Here is a 22455-nt window from a genome sequence, read left to right on the forward strand (position 1 = left end):
TGCATCAGACAATCTAATAATTAACATGTGATGTCAGTGACTGAAACATGTACTAAGGGTGCCACTTGTTTAAACAAACTGTAGTGTGACCGAAACATCTACATACCACACACAAAGCATTCATCATTCAGTAATATTTAATACATTTTTCGAATTTTCAACACCACGCATATTAATAAGCCTTTGTCACAAAAACCAGAGGAAACAACTGGCTTTTGTTAATGAAATGTTTGTTGATATAGAGAAATTACAATCACAATTGGAAATATGACAAATGTACTCAAACTATGAAATCATCCTTCAATCCGAAACTACAGAACAATAATTCTATAGGATTTATTCATTAAAGCAAGCACAAAACGACATCAATGATAAACAAAACTCAACACAATTATTCTGTTACGTAAAAGGATAATTCGCCATACAATTCTAGTTGCCAGTTCCGTGCCACAAAATTGTACTCAAGGTCACGATCAAGGCTACAACCTTCAATTCCCCCAATGCAAATAAAGTATCTATATAGTTTGTAACAATATTCATGTCACATTTAATCACCCATTGAATATCAATGAGGTCATTTGCGTGGATTTGAACGAAGCAATCATATTCCACATGGTGCTGTGTGAACTTTTAAGTAGCTGCTTGATAGTTATTTACATTCAATACACTTTGTTTACATTTCACCTATGATATCTATTTGTAGAGAGTTAGTGGTCTTCGTATCAAACTGTTGTGGGTTTCTTTATATCAACCTGAAGTTTGCTATCAAATATTGTTTGGGGATAACATCTGAGGATTTTATGACAATGTTTTAAATGGTAAGTGAATTTCTACCATAATAGGTAGACATTATAATAGATCCATTTCACTGGTTGATTTATTGATAAAAGATTTTATGGTCATGATATTTGATTAATAGGTTAATGCTCTTGCAGAAATCCAAATAGAATTTCAAGAAAACTCTTGTTTACGAATCAAACTTTGATTATAGCACAGGTAACATTGTCTACTAAATACTTATTAGTTTAAATAAATTACATCTCATTTGTAAGAGCAGTATAATAGTAACGACATGACAGACATTATTGCACTGCATATCTAAACGTCGGACCTAAGTACAACAGGCAGATATTTAGGTACCCAATAAATAACTATAAAGGGCCATTAAAATTATGGCAAGGTGCCAGTCTCGTGAAATGGGAAGGTAACTAAAGGTGCCAAGTGGAATGGCAATATTAATTGTCATTATTTGAGGAATATCTTATGAAGATATATGACAGTTACAACTTTGTTTTAGAAGATTGGTTTTGTCTTTTCTGTTGAGATATATTAAGCGATATTGGTATGTATATTTCTTAGTTCTTCTTTTAAAATGATGAAATTTATAATCAGAAGTTTTTTCTCTTGTTCACAAAATGTTTTTTTTTATCACAATAATTGATTTATGGTTTATTGCAATAAACAAACAAAAATATAGATTGGATTGATTTGATAAAACTAGTTTGATTTATAATTGGCTTGTAATAAAACTGTTACCTAAGGTAGTCAAAAAACTTGAAATGAGTTTAAAATAAAAATCTATATTTATTTTTTGTAGACTAGTTTTAAGTATAATATAAACAGTTATGTTGTAAGGTTGTTTAATAAAATAGTATAATTAATGTTGGTCACCCATACATAATACATTTATTTTCATCATAAATTATTTTCAAAAGAGATTGTTGAAAGTCTTTTAAACTATTCAAAGTAGAAGCAGTTTGCATGGTAGATTTTCTTCTGAGTGTAGGAAATATTGGTTGAAGTTTTTGGTATAGAAATGTGGTAGTGTTTATATTGAGGTTTAAGGCATTGTGCCCTTCATAAATCAGTTGAGACGTTAGTTAATTTTTAAATTATAAACAACAGGAATAACATGTTCTAAAATTAAGTAAACAAAAATTGACTTACTTTGAAGACTTCTGAGAAGAAGCCAGCTCCGATCTTCTCGAGCACGAAGTCGTCGAAGGGGTAGAGCGCCGCGACGGCGGTCCGCAGGGCCGTACATGACGAGCCCGTCACCCGGCGGTCGCCCAGTCTCTCACAATCCTCACTCACACCTGACTCCTTATCACAATCACCATCACAACACACCGTACGCTTAGTCCGGCTCCCGTTCTCGCCGTCCCGGTACCTGCGGCCCACCTTCGAGTGCGGCCCTCGCACGTAACGCCCCGACTTGGCCGTCTCATCCAGGTTCGTGAAGCTCTCCGCTATCTTCAGCACTTTGCTCGGCTTGCGCCGCTCGTACCTGCTCCTGCCACCCTCCTGCGTACACTCGTGTTGCATTATAGCTGATCGTGCTATAACGAGTACGCTTATCCCGCTTCGAACATAGTGTTCCCGATCAAGTGTCCTCCACCACACAAGGACTGTGCTTCACGCGCAACATATTTGTGAACGCTAATACACTAACTGACGGTACTCGAAAATATGCGAAATAACATTATAATCACACAAAACTATGTCGATTTTGCTACTGTCACTTTCACATATTTCCCAAATATCCTCCTGTTATTGGCACTTTACAGGGCTTGTTTCGGTTTATTATTAACGATCGAGTTTGTTGTTACGATTTGTGTGTTATGCGATAAATGTTTCTACACATAAACAGTCCAATTGACTGACGACGCGCGTACAAGCAAAGTAAAGAAAGCTGAAAGCAAGCAAGCCAAGCAACACCAACACATGACATGACTTATCAGAATGTTGACAGCTTTGAATCGTGCGTTGGTGTTGTTCAGTTGGTAGCATTGTCATATTGCTGCGTTCAGATTAAATGGTCGGAACGGAACGTTAAAACGTTTTAAAAGTAGTCACAACGTATAAAATTTTGATGATAAGATTTTAAGACAAATTATATATTGGAAAGGGAATAAAATTATACGTAAATTATTTATACATCACAAATGGACAACTAAATGAGTTTCAAAATAATTTCTGATCTAGTTATTTTCTCTAGTTGTTGTTTATTTGGGTAATAAAATCCTGAATACAATTTTTGGTATATTATTATAAGTATATTTGTTTTTTACTAGAAATCATTTTGCATGTAAGATACCCAAATTAAAAAAAACTTTAAAAGTAGGCTCTGACTCGTAGCAGGTCATCAACATCGTGTGTTTATATCACTAATGTCAGAGTCATTTCTAGTACCAACTTATATATTCTGAATTTTATCATCATTTCGAAAATACTTTATACTCTAGTGTTTTAGAGGCACTAATTTTATTCATTAATTTGTTAGGTAATAGGGTAAAAATAAAACCAATCAGAATCAATTTCGCTGTTTATTTTAATCCATGCTGACGACTATATACTTACTTAATTAATTTCAATGTACCTATATCACACAATGGAAACATAACGATGATTACCTCTAAGAAAATCAGTATAAAATTACCTATATTTTATTACATCCAGACTGATTTCCCTTCGAGTTAGCTTCCACAAAGAAATAATCTCTCTGTCACTTTATAAAACAACAACGCTAGCTCCTTTATTCACAACTGTCTACTAACTATTAAAAATTTAACGCTCAATAGCTATAAATACAAATATATTATTGCTGTTGCGATTTTATTATCTAATAACTTAATTAAATTTTACATTGATCTCAAAATGAGTATTCGTTTTTTACTTATCTAAATGTAGTCTTATCTAATCTTACCTTTAGTAGTATTGCTTGATTTGAGAAAACATTGCTTTCTCGTGAAAAATGTTGTAACAAATACAATAGTAGATACAAAGATAGTGAAGCAACCATTATATGGTGCATTGTAACAATCATTTAGACCCCATCAATTATTAGAAAATAATTTGCTAGTCTAGTCGAGTTGAGCATTAATATTTGGAAGATGATACACTTCTGATAATAGTTAAGGGATTAGGTAGTTACTTTTAATGATAAGGTATGTAAAAAGGTAGGTAAGACACGTTATTAGAGTTTAATTTGGGCGGGCAGTCGTAATAGCTGGGTTTGATAGAAAAATACAAAGTATTTAATAAAATTCAGATTGCAACTACAAAATCAATAAATCTAGTCAGAAGTGTTCTTTTTGTGCTAATAAGATCTGAAGCAAAATTAAAAACAAACAATATGCAGGCATTTTTTTTAAATGTCCCGAGGCGAGATTTTCAATTAAATTTACTTAAAATATTTGTTTTTAAATATTTATATCGTTAAGCTGACATACAACATGCCTATGTTGTACAAAAAATAGTGTAAGACAAATTTGACAAAATTATTTTTGCTGTTGCCGAAAATCGGAACTTAAATTTGCCCGAATAAAATCGACAGCTTTTGAAGTGATACCAGCGATACTAGCGCCACTATTAGCGGCACATATAGTTGTGGTACTACAGTTGAAACATGCTATACAACGAATTGTGTGTTGCCATGATGACTTGTGGTATGCAAGGTAATTTCAAAAATATGTTGTAAGAATAATTACTACCGCTAAAACAATGGGGCCTTCGAAATATTGTGCTTAGACTAATAAACTTATGATTACACTAATCAAAATATACAGAATGCTAGGTAAGAAATTATTAGTTTAAATAAAAGTAACGTAATTTACATATAGTTAAATTATTCTAGCTACTCAATAACATTTTACAATGATTTTGTACATAATTCGAAGCTTCATATTTGTAGGGAACTTACTAATTTGTATCATTTTAAAATTAAATTGTATATGCAAGATATCGAGTATAGTTTGTGTATATTATGTATTACATATTGAACGGTAAACACTAACAACTAGCAAATAAAATCATAGTGATAAGATCAAACTTTTGCGCGCCAAGAATTTTACATTCCTTCTAGATGTAAAGAAAACAAAGAATAAAATGCTAGTTTTACATTCAAATATACAACAGAGAAAGTTTCTTTATATAAAATATTGTTGCAACAAGAAGTATTTCACAACCATTCTCATCAAATCTATCAACCATTTGTCAACTATTACATGTTATCCTTGAATATTCGATATTTTTAACATGAGGCTAAACAATACAAGTCTTAATTGTTCCAAATTATGTTAAAGATAGATTGGAGAGCTATAATAAAGCTGCATATAAACTAGCTGTCGCGTTTAGCATTGGTTGAAGGTCGCGTTATATCGCGTCAAACGGTAGTTCGCGGACACGTTATGCAACGCGTTGCACTGCACTAGGGACGTCGTTAGGGCGTTTTATGACTTTTTATTGTAGTCTAAACACATTGAGCTACCACTGAAGGAGTATTCATTAAAGTATTTAATTTACAACGGTAAGAGATACTATGGTTGCAGCCAGGGTTTCATTTGATATGATTTAGAATTAACAACATTCCTCATTTATTAAATATATCCAAGGATAACATTTTACTACCTTGTACAAGTTCTATACACAAGACACCCAAAGTGATGTGCCTCCAAGCATAGGTTCACCACTTCAACTAGCATCGCTATTAAAATAAAAATATGATTAATTACAATGGCGAAATAAACAAGTCACAACGTTACCTTGTTTTATGTACCCATCAAATTAAACATTTCAGAAAACTCTTCACTTGGAGGCGACGATCAAAAAACAAAACGAAATTAAGAAATAAGTGCATAGTTTTGTGCAATCAAGACACCTATCATGTCAATTTATTATATCTAAAATTGTACATTTAAATAGAATGAAATAACAGTTACAAATAACGGTTCACGTTATTTAGCTATTTTATTATGTGGCAATATTACGTTTAGGCGATTGAGTCTATCTATGATATACGATTTATCGATTTTTAAACGATTTACAATAGTTTTTTAATTGAAAGTAAGAATAACGGGAAAATAGCATTGATATACGTTTACAAAGTGTGTTAACTGAACGTTTGTTGTCTATAGTATAGTTTCTAAGCCTGTCTATGTCGTAGCTATAATTACAAGGATGAGGGGTCCGAAATGACTTTAATAATGTATTAGGAATCATCTCGGTATGATGTAGTGTATTACTGGGAGGTATAGTACAAAGCTTAGAGATATCCGCAGCGCCGCCTGGTGGCTCGTCTGGTCTTGACATTCACCTGTAACGTAAATATTGTTGGTTTAGTTAGAGTAAGTTAGTGTTAATTATTATTAATACTGGCAAAGATTGCGAGGAGACACTGTTTCACATGTGTCACATCTATAGATGAAAGTTTGCGTCCAGTTGTTTTTCTTGTTGTTGTGTTTACCTAAGTACTATTAAAGCGATTCTGTAGTTACATTGCTTGGTTGATATTAGTCTTTAATCAGGCGCTTCGAAGATTGATTAGACAATTTTTGTATGAATGGCGTTTTAAGTTGATTGTTAATGGGCAGATGGGGGTGAGGACTTCTTAACACATAATTGCAAATATAAAAACTATATTTTTAGATTTGCTTTCGAGTGGGATGAATAATAATTACGCGATGATATTTGACTGAAGCAAGAAAAATACTCTAGGGCTCGTTTCCCGACTTTGGCAGGGATGAAGATGACTTTTTTGACGCTTTGTAAATAATGTATATTTTTCTTTTTATTAAGAGCAATTTATTACATTCGAGAGTGACTTGGGTTAAGCATAAGTCCTGTAATAAACCCTGTGTTTATCTCCAGTCGACCGCAACAAAATATGTTCTCCCAGGAAGCAACAAGAGTAGGATGTGTGTATACCGGTGCTGGTAGCGTCGAAGAGCAGGTCGTGTGCGGCGGGCGGGCGCTGGCAGTTGGTGGCGGAGCGCGCCAGGGCCAGCGCGGCGCGGCGCGTGTCGCGCGCCACGAAGCAGTAGCGGCGCGCCGCCAGGCTGTCGCGCGTCACCGGCGTCGTCACCACGAACGACGCGCCGTTCTCGTACCAGCCGCCGTGGCATGTGTACGCTGCAAGTCGACAATACGTCTTGTAAGTATTTACAATTAAAACAGTGTAAATTGTGAAATAATAGGAAATGAAATCATTTATTCTGCAAATCGCTAGAGTTGACATTTCTTGGCTGGCTAGAAAAGTCCCACACAAGTGCCTTAGGCTCCTGAGTAGCCTTTCTAAGGTTTATCAGACATATCTTCTTCGTTTTGATGACTAACAGGACGACTTTAGAAAGAAAAAACTTCTGTTCACCTTCAAATTAAATATTAGAAATCAAATGTTTCTAAATACGATGAATTTGAAAGATTTATCTTAAAATATCTAAATTGAATATCTGTCTTATTCTTTACTTAAATTCCACGCAATTATTCCTGCACGTAGGGTTAACTAAAAATGTCCTCACCTGTCATAACTTCTCTATTCTCACAAGTGGAGTAGAATTCCATGTTCTTGACAGAATTGCAGCCCACCTCCAGCCTGTTGTAGCTGTTCACCACACACGAGACCTCCCCCTCCGACTCCCTCCTACTCCGCAACATCGGAGCACTGGACATGTTGCTTACGCTAAAATTGAACAATCTACTCCCGTTAACCCTACGATTATGTTCCAACATAGCTTTCTCTCTTTTACTCCTATTATCTTCGCTAGAACTTGTGTCTCTTTTCCGCCGATTCTGTATTTCATATTTGCCGGCGTAAGGGCACTCTTTTGATTCGGGGTTGCTTGCTGAAAGAAGAAAAATATATGTACGGTTAAAACTTTTTACAAAAAATACTTTAAAATTATTTATTATTATTATTAACTTAGCCAACACCTTAAAAAAGCCTCACCAATAAAGTTTATTTTCGCATCGCAAGTCATCTTAAGACATACATTTTCTACCAAAACTAGGTACAGCTAAGTATAGGGAGTATCTTACCAACTAATGTGACATAAGGCGCGGTAACGGCATTGAAGTGATGCGGCGAGCACGCGTCGTCCGGGCGGGACGTCGGCGCGCCGCGCTGCAGCTCCGCGATGTACGTGTCGCGGCGGTACAGGACCACGCACACGTAGCGGGACACGCTGCACACAACACGTACTCAAATTAGAACAAGGTATGGTAGCTTAAGGTTGAAAATCAATTGCGGTTGCTAAAACAATAGGGTAATTTTTCCCTTACCCTTGCAATTTGAACTGAAGAATTGAATCCTTGTGGAGCGAGTTTTGATAATATTCAAGTTAAATAGTCAAAGGCACCTAGACTTAGGACAAGCATTCGTGTATGACATAAACACTTGTTTTGTGCGAGGATCGAATCTATGACACTCGTGCACAGAAGGTTTGGCGTGGTAACCTCTACCTGCTATCCATGCAGTTCTAACAGCTAGCAATATCAACCCTATCGTGTAATATTTATATCAATTTAATAATCAAAAATGAGTATGAAAAGAAAAGTAATTATCGTCCATAAGCGAAAATTAAATAAAGTACGTAAAACTGCAATTCTCATTATTTTAAGTACCACATTCCTCATTACCACAAAATGAATCAAACACTACAGTGATCAAATTTCAAGCTAAGAAAGTACTCTTTTCAGTGGCACATCATAGAAGACTATTGAACGACTCTTAAATTGAGAAGCTCTTCTTTTTTAAAGTCGATGGACCCAATACCACCTGAAACTTACCAATGATGCTGCCAGTGCGCAACCAAAGCGACCGAGTTCCCGCTCGGAGAGCTCGCCTTCACATTAACGCAGTACACCTTGATGTCTGCTCCTGTCTGGTTCGTGATTCGCAGTGTGGCGTTCCGCTGGTAAAACGTGTAGTTGCTGGTGAAGTCCAGCGTGTGCCACGTGTGGGAGAACGTCATCCACGATGGGAACTGGCAGTTGAAGCGGACTGACACTAGAAAATGAAGCAGAGGAATTTCATGGTAATTATCAAACAATCAATTCAGACTTTCTACGTCACACGGTCACACAACACGAGGTTCTCCACCTTCCAAATGCAGTGAGAGCCAGCTAGTCACCATTTTTGGGTCATCAGTCTATCGGACTAGAGTGAGAACTAGTCGACGGGATGTCGCTGTACAGCAACAGAATTTAAATGGAGTTGGGCAAGACACTTAGTGTAGACAGTCTTATAACTGATTGTTTTCCAAGACATGGACGGCAAAATCCCGGTAGGTCTAGGATGGGATGCGAATACGTTATAAAAAAGATAGCAGACATGGGATGGATAACAAGGCCAAGAGATAGAAGAGAATGCCATTGACAAGGGGACGCTTATGTCTTAATGATGGAACAACATCAATAACAGAAGCGAAATTAATATTACTTGGATGTGTCAGATGGTGACCTACCTCGTTTAAGCGCCATGGTTCTGGAGCCTTCGGTGGCACTGAACAGTCCATTGCAGGTAGCGTCCCCCGACTGGGCCACGCGGTACTCTATACCGCCCGGCGGGATCGGCTGCTCCTTCACTGTTCCAGTTGCTGTAACACGTGTGTTGAGAACTAAGTCTAAAATTAGAGAGGAAAAGAGTTTAAAACATCCTACATTTTTTTATACATGCCGTGTGTTTGGAAATTTTGTGGTGAAGGAAAATTACTGCCAACTGTTGGTAATTTTATGAAAATCCATGGCGTTTTCAGGCGATTTTAGGTCTTAAATATCCATGAAACTTTTAAAATACTTATAAGAAATAAAAAATGAAACAAAATTAAAGCTATTTCGAATATAAATTAACCAAAAGTATAATTCTCATTTTATCTTCACCTGAACTCCAGTTTCTAAAGATATCGTAACATCAAACACTTTTAAATTATATTAATTCAATTATTCACGGTTGCATCTATGTACCACCAGCAACAAAAGTCCATGAATAGAAGGCCTCCCAAAGTTAACACAGTTATAATGATTTCTTTTTGAATAGTAGAAGATTTGCAGCTCTATGCTTGACTGTAGGCTTTTTATTTCCACCCATCAAGTTTTTGATGATCAATCTACTGTTTATGAGCTTTTGTTACAGACTGTATATTTTGATAAAATTACCATTTGTCTTCTCATAGACGAAGCATCGATATCGGTCTTCGTTGCTCGTCGCATGGTTGTGGTGGAGCTTGCCCACTAAGAAGCGAAGGCTGCCTTCCTTCCACGTTGCAAGGCATTCTAATTCTTCCACTGAAAGCAATATGGTTTAGAATTAAGTTTTTAGTCATGAATCAGGTAAATAATCGTTGTCTGTATTTAGGTAACTGTTGAAAAATATTATTCTATGGGAAGAATTTGATTGTTGCGATTTGGACACATTGGTTTTCATAGTATTATCTAGCTAATATTCACCCATTACCAATAGAAAGGCATTTTCAATATTATTCTTTTTGTGTGCCTATTTACATGCCATTATACAATACCTTTATCACAATAAATAACTTTCAGAAGTTAGACTCCTTAACCAAAAACAATAACTAATCAAACAAACAATATGAATAAGAAACTTGAGTAACAACAATTAATTAAACGAAAACACTTGGAAACATCCGTCAAACAGCCCCAGTTCGCATTAGCAACAAAACTTGCACTACAAATGACGAACTTGCAGCGTAGTCATAGTCCGGTAACTTGTACTTGCGAGATTTACATCCGAGAATAGACAGTTCGCCGCTGACGGCGCTGACGTAGACAATCGAGACAGACTGTACAAATAAAGTTTTATATAGATACTGCCGGCTGTAAAGGGGAAGTTCTATGTATTGCTCAAAAATATTCATAGTCTAAATAAGATCGATGATAGTTCTGCGGTGGTCACTTGTTTTTTGTTTATAAATATCAATTTATTTTGTGTCTACCGTGTCTATTCTATTGTAACTTTATTCCAGTCCTCATCAAGCTCGTTACAAAAAAATAGATTATGTCCTTTCAGGTTATTGGAATTGAAAACTGAATTCAATATTGAGACGAGATCTCTTTTTCCAAAACATTCTTAAAGGTAATTCAGAAGTTTTGTGTCAGGAATTTTAGAACCAATGAACACCTACTCAACGGACACCAACTAGAGGGAGTTGGCAACACAGAATATCTCCTAGTCTTCTGATCCGACATTAAACATTTATCCGTGTATACTAGAAGTGACTCCAACATTAGTCACCAATATCTCCTTAACATAGCTTTGGAAATAGTCGCGAGTCGCGGGCCGCGAGCCGCGCCGCTAAATCTAAACAATGGATGACACCTACGCTGGAACTCTGCCCGATCCATTTGTAACCGATGTCTAACGAGGACTGCGCGTCCGAAATATACTAATTGTTTCTGATTCATTTGTTTTCGAACAAATATTTTGTTCATTTGAAACGCTTTTGATGATGTCAATTTGTTGATGTTAATTTTAGTTCACTTTAATGTACAGGTTAAGGAACTGCATTGTGTCATCAGGAAATCAAAAGGAACTGAATTACAAATTATAAAAGAGGAAACAATGAATACCTTATAAAGGAAGTAACGTATTCGAGAAGCGATTTTCCTCAAGAACCACTAGGTAAAAATGCTTTATGAGAACAAAAATCAATTATTTTGGTAGTACAGCTAAAACGCTTCCAAATCATGCATTTCCTCAAAAATCATCAAGAAATTGTCCTTCATGATTATTAAGTAGTTCTTATATGTTAAGAACATTGAAATGATAATGCCAAGGATCTCACCGGTGCTCTCAGACCCGTAGACATCAGGGCACGCCTGATAGTTGAGCAGCAGCCTCGAGTCCTCCGTGCAGCTCTCGATGGATGACACCGGACTCTTGCAGTCGCCGTGACCCCTGGAATACATTGCTGATTGATTAGTGAGGTACAAGATTGACTATGATATGGTAAGTCAAAAGGCAAGATGTCTAAGCTTTAATAAGTCATGGTAGTTGATGCCGCAGTTGACTTCGGTTATAGCTATACGTATGTATGGTGAAGAAATACATCGGAAGGAGGGATATTATATTACAATTAATATCAAAAAAATACGAAAGTTTTTATTGTAAGATTGTTAAAATTTTGTTTTGTGTAGATCGATGATTACCTACGTTTTGTAGAGTTTTTTGACGAATGTTGTGAAGGATTTGTACATAGACCTTTTCTACTAGTTTTTCATGTAAGTATAACGGTATCGTCTACAAATTGAAAACATAAAAACTTAGCACCGAAAATAATAAACAGTTTTGGCCTTATTTCCCCGCAAAAAAAGTACAGTTTGTAACCTAAAAACCTGGCGCACGGGAAAACGTTTTCGAGTGACGATACTTGTGCACTTCCGTCGCCCCTGAACAATCAGACTCGTTACAAACCGACCTATTTCTTTACTCCAAGTAATCTCAAAACAACATTTCATATGGTTTAAAGGTATTTTGGTTTGAAGCTCAGCTTAATCTGAGGTATCTTAAAAGCCAGTATATAATAGTTTTCATATTTCATATAAAACTCAAACTCAATTTCTTAATTAAATTTCAACCAGCAAAATGTAATGTAAAATAATTATTTCGACACATATTACATGTGAACTTTGGTGGTAATACAAAAAGTTTTTGACTAAATAGTGAGTCAGTCGTTCCGAAATCGAAATCGGACTATTGTAGAAAAGGAGAAATTAAAAAGAAGTACGTTTGCTCTCATTAATCACGTTCCCAATAAATAATGTAAAATAAAAGTAGTGTTCAACACAATAGTAACCACAGGGGCGACATGACGACACTGACAGCTAATTAAGACACGACACGCGTCAAGCGGCCGACAACGCATCGTGATGACGCGTAATTAAAAACCGTTGATCAAATGAGATACGAATAAATACGGGAAACGGAATGTTCGAGATAGTTGGAATTGGACGAATTGCGAGCTTATTTTGTGCGTCATCATCACCAGGTCATTGCGTACATACTATTATTACGTCACACTCACAGTAGGCTAAGAGAAAAGTGGTTGATGTTTAAAATAGAATAGCACAATCGAACATCAAAAACAGAAGCTGGTGAACTGTTGTAATAGTGCCGTGTTGTTCCAATAAAGTGACTTTATTAAATCAGACAATATTAAAATAAGTAAGATCTATTTTCAGTTACTAACAAACCTATGCTATTCCACTCACCTATTATAAGTAAAAGAAAAAGGTCCCTTGAGCGGGCAGTCGACGGGGTCGGCGTTTTCTCTGAACATGGAGTAGAGGAGCGCGTCACCAGTTATCAATGAACACAGGTGCGGTAATGCGTCCCTCCGGTGGCAGAATGCTGGAAATTAAATAAGAACGTTCATATTTGTATAACATTTAGGAGGTGCTCTACTTAACCTAGTTATTTCTAACGTGTTACTTGAGATTGCTAGTCAAATTCGCGACCTAATAGGACTCCATAATCATGAGCTGACACGAATCGAATCTCTTCGCGATATTATTCTACATAAAAGTTGTTTTGGATGGTGATCCCAAACGACTCTTTTCTCAAAATGCTGAAATATTTGGAGCTTAAAATTTCTAAGCTTAAGGACGAAAAATTATAGTAATCGAATATCTCTCGCTCTCTCTATCGAGCTATTCTATGAAATCTAAATCTGCTTTTAAATCTTTGACGTTTACTTCATTAAATGACTACGAAATCAAACATCTACATTATTTTCCCTTACAGCGAACTCTTAAGTAAATACCCTCACATTTAGCCATAGGTCACTGCTTTATACAGGCGAATGATAATGTAATTCATTAGGAAAGCCCCGGTTGGAAATTAGGCCTCCGTTTACGAGTCCAGAATATTCCCTCGATGGCCCGTATGCGAGGGGACACCGTTAACTCATCCAACTTGATACGTTCCTTCACACCGTTCTTCATTAAGTAAGAGGCTTATATCTAGTAACGTAGTGACGTATATTGTTGTACAGTTAACTGGGTAGAAGTAGACTCGTGTCTAAGCGAGCACCCTTTATTACTGTAGTGAGAAAAAAGGATTTTTCTAGGAAGGCTCATCAAAATATACCTATCCTTAAGTCTTATTCATTATTGAACTACTTACTATTGTATTAAGGTAAGGAATTGTCAAATTATTTAGAACTTTATACAAAAGCGATGATTAAAAAACAAGATTATCTAGCAATCTTTTGATATAACGGTAACTTTGATTTGGGACCAATACTAGAAGAAGATTAAATGTTGGTAATACTCACTTTCTTTATACTGCAATACGTTTTTGTGTTTTTCGTGCATCACGACGCAACGGTAACAGCCTTTTCTGTAAAAACATTGCATAAACTTAGTCAACTGGATACTTAACGGGATTCGGAAAAAGCAAAACATTACAGGTTCAACTAGAATTAACAACGGCAGAAGATACATTGACTGCCTTCTTAAACTGTTTTGTTTTTGGAAAATCCTTTAGAATGATGGAACTGAGAGCATATAACAAACATATATAATATTCAGTCGTAAATTTAACTCCTCCTCCGAAAATAGTACCCGCAATACATGTAACTATAAATCTACACAGATTCCAAAACAAATAAAACTACGTGGAATCCTTATTTACAATTAAATCGTTACTGTTAGTGCAATCTATGTACTGAACTCCAAACTGCGGGAGAGTTAGATCCGAAAACTTCTCAACGGAATAGTCTAACATTGGCCAAGTTGTAACTTAAACAGTCAATCAATCAACTCTATCTAGCTTTTTGAGGCAGACGACGCACTTTCGTGTCATATTTTGCAAATTTTTGGCTAGTATTAGAAAAAAAATCAAGCTGATTTTGTTTTCAGAACCAATATTTCTAGAATTTAGTTAACAGAGCCTTTAAATAAGAGTTAGGACGAAGTCAATAATTTTAACTATGCCTGATACTCAGGCATGCGTTTGTCCGATTCTAAATTAAACGTTTGCGACGACGCTAATGCTCATCTTTTTCTACACGTGAAGTTTTAGTTCTTCGTATATTTACTATGTATAAAAGTTGAATTTATAACCTTTTTGAGCATCCATATCTATACAAACAATATGAAGAGATATGGGCATCAAGTAATGCAGTGGATTGGAGATTTGTTGGCACGAGATGCTATACTGCAGAGGGACGTTGCAGGTCCGAATAAAACCTCAATGCTGTTTGCCAAAGGATTATACCGATGTTTATTCATACAACAATGAATAAAACAAATAAATCTTTATTACGTTAAGAGCAAGGTTTAATTTTATTTATTTTGATTGTGTATTATGCTGACACGATGAATTCGGAACTGAGTACAACGACAGTAATGATTTGAGAACTTGAAGAAAGATCTCTTATTCTAAGATGTTTTTCATTTTGCCTAAAAAAAATCAGTGTTATGGAGTTGTTAGTGGGGAGGCTCATATTTCTCATATTGCCATGTAAATTGTAATACTGACAAACGTAATAATAGAATATCCAATTATAAATATGCTTAGAAACTCTTATCTCTTTTTTACATTTCAGCATACATGATGACACAGTCGTAAGTAATGCAAGACTAAAAACCTGGTTGAAATGCCTCCCAAATGGTAAGAAATAAAATGGGAAACTTCAATTTTCCTGTTCAGAAGTCAGTATATTTATACGCCATATATGATACTCCAAACACAACTCCCAAAACATTAATAAGTAGATAATTCCATATGGACCCATTTGTTGATATAGAATTAAACTGGCAAGGTTGTCTACGATTAACATGAGCCCGCTAAGCGTTATCGTTAAGACATACAGATGAAGAGATTACCGGGATACGACGCAAACGAAACGGAAACGAGATAGGCAAGAGGAATGATCGAGATTTGTATCGCCGATAACACGCATTAACCCTTTAGGTACTTTACAATGTTTACGATAAACGGAGATTTTGTTTTTTGCTGTCCGAAATTGTTCACACTGGAATTTGAAGACAAAAAAGTTGACTTGTCAATTTTGTCGTCTTATGATTATGGCTAGTTTAGTATCTGAGGAGGAGACCAAGAAGGCAACACCAATGATTACTGAATAACAATTTCCGAAAAGGATAAAGTTGGTGAAAAGTTACATTTCTAAATCCAAACTGATCACTTACGTACGTCAAAATTTAACAATAACCACTCAAAATATGTATGCTGAATAAGGTTATCACCAAATACAGGTCTAATTAAATTCTTGATTTGGATAACAACTACCCAGCAGATTCGAGATTTCATAATAGATACAGCCTTAATTTAAGACTTAGTGGTAGGTCTTCAACGACATCCGTACACAATACAAGTCGATCCAAAATGAAAAATCCCTAATTTAATTCAAATTCAAGTTAAAGTCGACATTACGCAGCTCCCTGATTCGCTCACCCTGGCCTGTTTTTAAGTGCTTCAGCTATGGAGAAGAACCCTAGTTTGACCCGTATTACATCATTTACATGAAGTGCCTCAAGATCTTACATAGCTTGGCATTTACCCAGTAATAATATTTTTATTTTATTAAGGACTTACTCATCAACTATAAGAAACTTGTCTCCTTCTGAGGACAGACAGCGGCCCTTGTTGGAGAGGCGGTCGCCTTCGATGAGGATCGGCTGGATCACGCCCGACTGGAACCAGCGCCCGTGCCACCGAGACGGAAACGCACAGCCTGGGGACAAGCGAAAACAGACCCAATTAATATCTGAAATAGGGTTCAAATACACATGAAATATAGTGATAGAGATCTATCACGTTTCGGACTTAATGTAGAATTTCTTCGTTCCTCAAAAATAACATACGTGTTAATAAAAGAAACATGATGCCTTGGTAATTTTCGTTTCCTAGCAATAAGCGAATAATGGAAATTGCAGTCGAGTTTAATTTATGCCTTACATCTTTCAGGTAAAATAAAAGCTTCTATAATAAACTCGCTTAAAAAAGGAAAACGAACATTCTAAGTTGGCACACCAACCCTACCTAGCACACAATAATTAATCACCCGTCCATGCTTGTGTTTCGTGCAATGACATTCACACACACACACTCAAGAACACCTATCTATACATCATAAAGTTCCGTGCAATTACTCACACATGCAAACACACGTACATAATACATAGGTCGCTTTTTCACACACATGCAATATAGAACACACAAGTACGTAACACGTATGGAATACAAACGCGAAGTGTTTTTTTAACGTAATGAAAAACTGAAATATTCATAGTTATCATAAAAAGGCTTTCCACACGATTGTTGATGACTACTAATGAGTCTGTGGTTATTAAGGTCGGTGTCGTTAATCAATTGATTACTGTACCCGTTCGTGCCGGTGATAAAGTTTTGACGGCACTTTTTTAATTATTTTAATGATGGTTAATTTATGAGGATGGTATTCTTATATTAACATTGTTGTACTTGTATTTAGATACAGGATTATTCGGAATAAGATTGTTTTCGATAAATGACGTCAAACTGAGGACTCTTAAAAATATATCAGAACATTGTTTTTCCAAAGGCTTCTTAAGTAAATAACCCTCTTATAGTTTGTAGGTCGGATTTTGTATATTTGTCTCACTGTCTCGATCACTCTGTCGGTTTATCCGAATTGCATGTGTTTATAAATCCTTTCTTAAGCCTTTTGTTGCTTGTCACTCGTTTCAAAAACTTAAAACAAAACTTTCATGTAAAATAGATATTTGAAAAATATCATTGGGATTACTTTTATTATCTTTTTTTGCTGTATAGAGCTGGCTGTACACTACATTACTGTATACCTGGTTGCAGTTGTTGTAGGTTGTATCGTATATCGTATATCGTATATCGTATAGTTAATTTAACATAAAGAGGCAGCAAATCAATCAACATTTAACGACTGTCAGCCAAATAAGTTTTTCAAATATAAAAAGAAAACATTCCAAATATGAATTTAAGTAATAAAAACAACAATTGACTCTCACCACCAATTGAGGAGGTTCGTCATTCAAATATCTCATATTTATTCATCGCAGAGTGCGCTCACACGGAGCATTGTATTGTAATCTGAAGATTATTGCTTTCATTATGACTATAATGCAATCACAATGGGCCTTAACAAGTTGCTCGTTTGTCGTACATGGCTTATGGTAATAATGTAGCTTTTTAAATGATTGGGTCGATGCTGGTCGTTTGGGTGGCTGGTTTTGTAGGTCCTTATACACGAGGCAATGTACAGTGTGTTATTCTGGACTCCAAGTCAAAGGTCTTTCGGTTGAGCCTTTTTTTGTAATGATTCATCCATTGATACCCACCTCCTCGAGGGTGGAAGTCAGACTTTTACTGGCCAGTACGCGTTTTGGCCAGTATGTGGTAAAGTGCAACAATTCATCACGCACCGACCGCGGTGCACCGTCGTTGCTTCAGAGTTCATCTGTAGGCCACAGATGAACTCTAACACCGTACATTAAGCACACGAAAAGAGAATTTGTAAATGGATGTATTAAAAAATATGACCAGTGGTCACTTGGATAATAAAACCGTTAGATGCTTAACACGTGCTTTGCATCGCCTTGTGTGTAATGACCCATAGAGTATGTCTGATATGAAAATATTTTTTATCAAATCTGGGTTTGGACCTGAATAGACGAATGATAAAATTGAAAAAAAAAAACCGTTTTATTTCTACGTTTCTTATTGTTTATATATTCTATACTGAATGACTGCAGAAAGTTGAAGTAGAAGTGTTTGTTAGAAAATTGAATTTTAAACTTAAATGTCTTGGGTATTGATTTTGGGTTATACATTTTCAATATTCTTGAAAGCCTTTGATCTGTTAGCAATAAAGTTTTTTATCATTTCTCTTTAGTTGATACAAAAAAACTATCTTAATAAAAAATTAGCTTTCCCATTTCTTATCAGCGAATGATTGAACTTTTAACACACGTAATTGAGAAACAGCTAATTCAAAAGATAATATAACATTAAAACACCCTTCCACATTTACATACGATGCACGCTATCTAGATCAACGAGCCCGATGTCACGCTTACTTAATTACAGAATTATGCTAATAAATCAAAAGCGAAATGCCCCTTAACCGAAATTAAGTAATTAACTTTAACCTACCAAATTTAATTTACCACACTTGTTTGTACGCGCTTGTGTGAAGAGCACTTCTCAACTTAGCTGGGTTGCATTTAAGGAACATACGATCGCGTTTGTAAACACCATTCGGGCGATATTGCTGTGCCTTACAATATAACAGTTAGCGAGAATTATGGGGTATTAAAATGTTGTGATTTTGTAGGTGTGGCTACGTTGTAATCGTTTTAAGCAGGATCAAAATGGGTAGGCATTGTTATAAACACGATTGGTTTTATTAATCTCATTTTATTTAATTACTTTTATGTCTTAGTTTATTGGAATTTGTATTTTCCGCTGAGTAACAGTGAAAACCAGCACTGAATTTATAACATGGATAAAACAGTCACTGATATTGGTTCAGGTTCTCTGAGTAAGGTCTATTAAGACTAACAGGACTAAATTAAATACGTAAAACACTCCTGATGGTAAAAACTTGTCTCACCAGATTTTTTCGAGCATCATGTCTAAGATTATTTGCACATAATTTACCTTTAATACAAAATAACTCTTTTTGCTGTGTCTGGGATTTAATAAAGAAGAATTAAACCTGATCATTTTACTTATATTTTGTTAAATTTATTGCCTACGTTTGGAATGTTAGATATAAAAAAAAACTTTATTAAAACGTAAAGAAACACACAAGCTACTCATCGATACTTTGCTGCAACCGCAACCGACTTGTGATTTGATCAAATTCTAATGGATTTCGTCATGCATTAGATGTTATCACGGTCACGATATGTGCTTTAAATCAATATAAAATCTAAACTTACAATAATGTTTTATAGTACCTAGTTCTTGGTAATGGTTATGAGTTTCGCATATGTAAATTGTAAAACAAATACAATACAAGGTCAAAAGGACGATGAAAACGATTCTTGCATATAAAGTACGAAATTAATGAATACTGTATGATAGTTTCGGAGGAAGTAAGATGGCCATGAAAAGTTAGTACAGACAAGACAATTTTAAATAATTGTATTTATTGGAATAAGCCTGGTGGGCTACCTACATGGCCCATTATTGCAAGGATATCCAATTCATACTACTATCACTTGAGCCTGATGTTAAAGTAATCGAAAGCAGGATGGAAGTAGAAAATATTATATCAACTTTTTATTAGTGCTTCTGGAATCTAATATATATCTATACTCTATACTAATATATAAAGCTGAAGAGTTTGTTTGTTTGATTGTTTGTTTGTTTGAACGCGCTAATCTCAGGAACTAATGGTCCAAATTGAAAAATTCTTTTTGTGTTGAATAGACCATTAATCGAGGAAGGCTTTGTGCTATAAACCATTACGCTGCGACTAATAGGAGCGAAGATACAATGGAAAATGTGAAAAAAAAACAGGGCAGGTATAAATAAATCATAACTTATAATCTTCTACCCACGGGGACGAAGTCGCGGGCAACAGCTAGTTACAAATACGAGCAAAGATACAAACTGACATAATTAACAGTTCAAAGCATTCCTTGTCGTCATAAAGCTTGACCCGCACTCGCATAAAACATAAAAGAAAAAAACCAAACTACGTATCAACATTATTTTGGAAATCCTAGCCGGTTGACAATTCATTGTGTATGCCATTTCTGTATTTCGGGCGCACATACAAATTGAGTTGTTACGGCCGGGTCACTAACAACCTTTACAATAATAAATGAATCATACTGATATAGGATGCTGCTTTTTCGCCGACATTCATACGAATACGATTGACAGGCATTTGCGTATTCTGAATGCTAATTTGTTTGTTACTTTTTGCCTTAATTTAAGACGGTCTTTTGAGCTTATGTGGGGCACGGACCCGAGTCTCGAAGCTTTTAATCTTGAATGAAATATGATAGTGAGGATTTCTTGGGCGCAACTAATCATGGTCTCTTAGATTGTGACGTAAATTATATGTATATATCATTGTTGTTGGAATAGATAGAAATTAAAAAACATCGTTCGTAGAAAAAGCAAATGAGTGTAATGTGTTAGTCACTCAAACAGCTCATAGGATGATAGTTCTGGCTAATCAGAGGTAGAGTCCTTGTAAACGACTCTTCGCCTGATGCATCTAACGTTATTACTTCTAAAATTATTTGTTGAACTATTTAAATAGAATTCTTTTTCAACCGAATCGTCTGTATTACATATACAAATTTAATCAAGTTTGGTATTCGCTAGTTATTATTTGAAATCAGTTGTATGTTTTTGTTCGTAAAGTAATATTCTAAGCAGTTAATGTAACTCGAAGAATATTTATTATAACCATAAAACTAACATATATTACAACTACATACAACGAATCTCATCTATACTTCTATACTAATATATAAAGCTAAAGAGTTTGTTTGTTTTTTTGAACGCGCTAAGGAACTACTGGTCCAAATTGAAAAAATATTTTTGTGTTGAATAGACCATTCATGGAGGAAGGCTTTAGGCTATAAACCATCACGCTGCGACTAATAGGAGTTAAGATACAATGGAAAATGTGTAAAAAACAGGACAGGTATAAATCATAACTTATATCTTCTACCCACGGGGACGAAGTCGCGGGCAACAGCTAGTGTTTTAATAAAATAGTCTACAAATCTTAAATATATTTTTCACCAAGCAAATTCCTATACCATCCTTTAAACACAATTTTAAAGAGTATAAAGTAACTATAAAGTATTTAATTAAAAAAAAAAAAAGCTCAAGGCAAGCTGCGTGAATACCCCACTTTGGAATTAAATTTCTTTAAACTATTATTCGTTTTAGCCAGTATAGCTGGCTTTCCGAATGACGTGAACGTAGAACGGGCCAGAAGTCTTCACTTGTGATAAATATTCTATTAGCTACTCCAGCAGTCTACGTACTCCGGTACTTCGGTACTTTGGTACTTCGGTCAGAATACCATCGAATAATTTAAGTCCGAGTACCGAGAAATAGCTTTAACTTCTAAAATACTTTTCTATGGAGTTCAACGTTTTGTTCGTTCCTTATATGGTTGGGAGTTATGTGATTAAAAATATTGCCTTGTGGACAGGAGATGAAACTACATTTTTGCTATATTCTTTTAAATCAATAGGTCAATTTTAATTTTGGTGAAGGCTCAAAACTTCCTATAGGAAAAGGCAGTAGGACAATTATGAATCAAGATACATTATACGTATGATTATATCTTTACTAGCTGTTGCCCGCGACTTCGTCCCCGTGGGTAGAAGATGTAAGTTATGATTTTTACCTGCCCTGTTTTTTCACATTTTCCATTGTACCTTCGCTCCTATTAGTCGCAGCGTGGTGGTTTATAGCCTAAAGCCTTCCTCGATGAATCGTCTGTGCAACACAAAAAGAATTTTTCAATTTGGACCAGTAGTTCCCGAGATTAGCGCGTTCAAACAAACAAACAAACTCTTCAGCTTTATATGTTAGTATAGAAGTATAGATTAAAAGTCTCAAGGGCGTAATGTAATGTAATGTGAATTTTTCAATTTGGACCAGTAGTTCCCGAGATTAGCGCGTTCAAACAAACAAAC

General features: G+C 35.5%; 2 protein-coding genes across 3 annotated transcripts in view; both read right to left on the reverse strand.

Annotated features, from left to right (window-relative positions):
• LOC113495186 overlaps nucleotides 1–2740 on the reverse strand; it is a 93150-nt gene extending 90410 nt beyond the window's left edge. Inside the window, exon 1 of the mRNA XM_026873795.1 lies at nucleotides 1948–2740. Coding sequence (XP_026729596.1) covers nucleotides 1948–2325 — 378 coding nt within the window. The 5' untranslated portion in view covers nucleotides 2326–2740. The remainder of the gene's footprint in view (nucleotides 1–1947) is intronic.
• Nucleotides 2741–3312: 572 nt separating this feature from the next.
• Nucleotides 3313–22455, reverse strand: part of LOC113495275 — a 114644-nt gene continuing 95501 nt past the window's right edge. Inside the window, exons 3-13 of one of the 2 annotated variants that reach the window (XM_026873940.1) lie at nucleotides 16355–16493; nucleotides 14070–14134; nucleotides 13006–13144; nucleotides 11580–11692; nucleotides 9934–10062; nucleotides 9243–9401; nucleotides 8566–8785; nucleotides 7816–7961; nucleotides 7299–7622; nucleotides 6706–6909; nucleotides 3313–6094 (exon numbers count right to left, since the gene is read on the reverse strand). In XM_026873940.1, the coding sequence (XP_026729741.1) occupies nucleotides 5997–6094; nucleotides 6706–6909; nucleotides 7299–7622; nucleotides 7816–7961; nucleotides 8566–8785; nucleotides 9243–9401; nucleotides 9934–10062; nucleotides 11580–11692; nucleotides 13006–13144; nucleotides 14070–14134; nucleotides 16355–16493 (1736 nt within the window). In that variant the 3' untranslated portion in view covers nucleotides 3313–5996. The remainder of the gene's footprint in view (nucleotides 6095–6705; nucleotides 6910–7298; nucleotides 7623–7815; nucleotides 7962–8565; nucleotides 8786–9242; nucleotides 9402–9933; nucleotides 10063–11579; nucleotides 11693–13005; nucleotides 13145–14069; nucleotides 14135–16354; nucleotides 16494–22455) is intronic. The other variant, XM_026873941.1, reaches the window with a different exon arrangement.

The sequence above is a fragment of the Trichoplusia ni genome, chromosome 6 (assembly GCF_003590095.1).
Source record: "Trichoplusia ni isolate ovarian cell line Hi5 chromosome 6, tn1, whole genome shotgun sequence".
Taxonomy (NCBI): domain Eukaryota; kingdom Metazoa; phylum Arthropoda; class Insecta; order Lepidoptera; family Noctuidae; genus Trichoplusia; species Trichoplusia ni.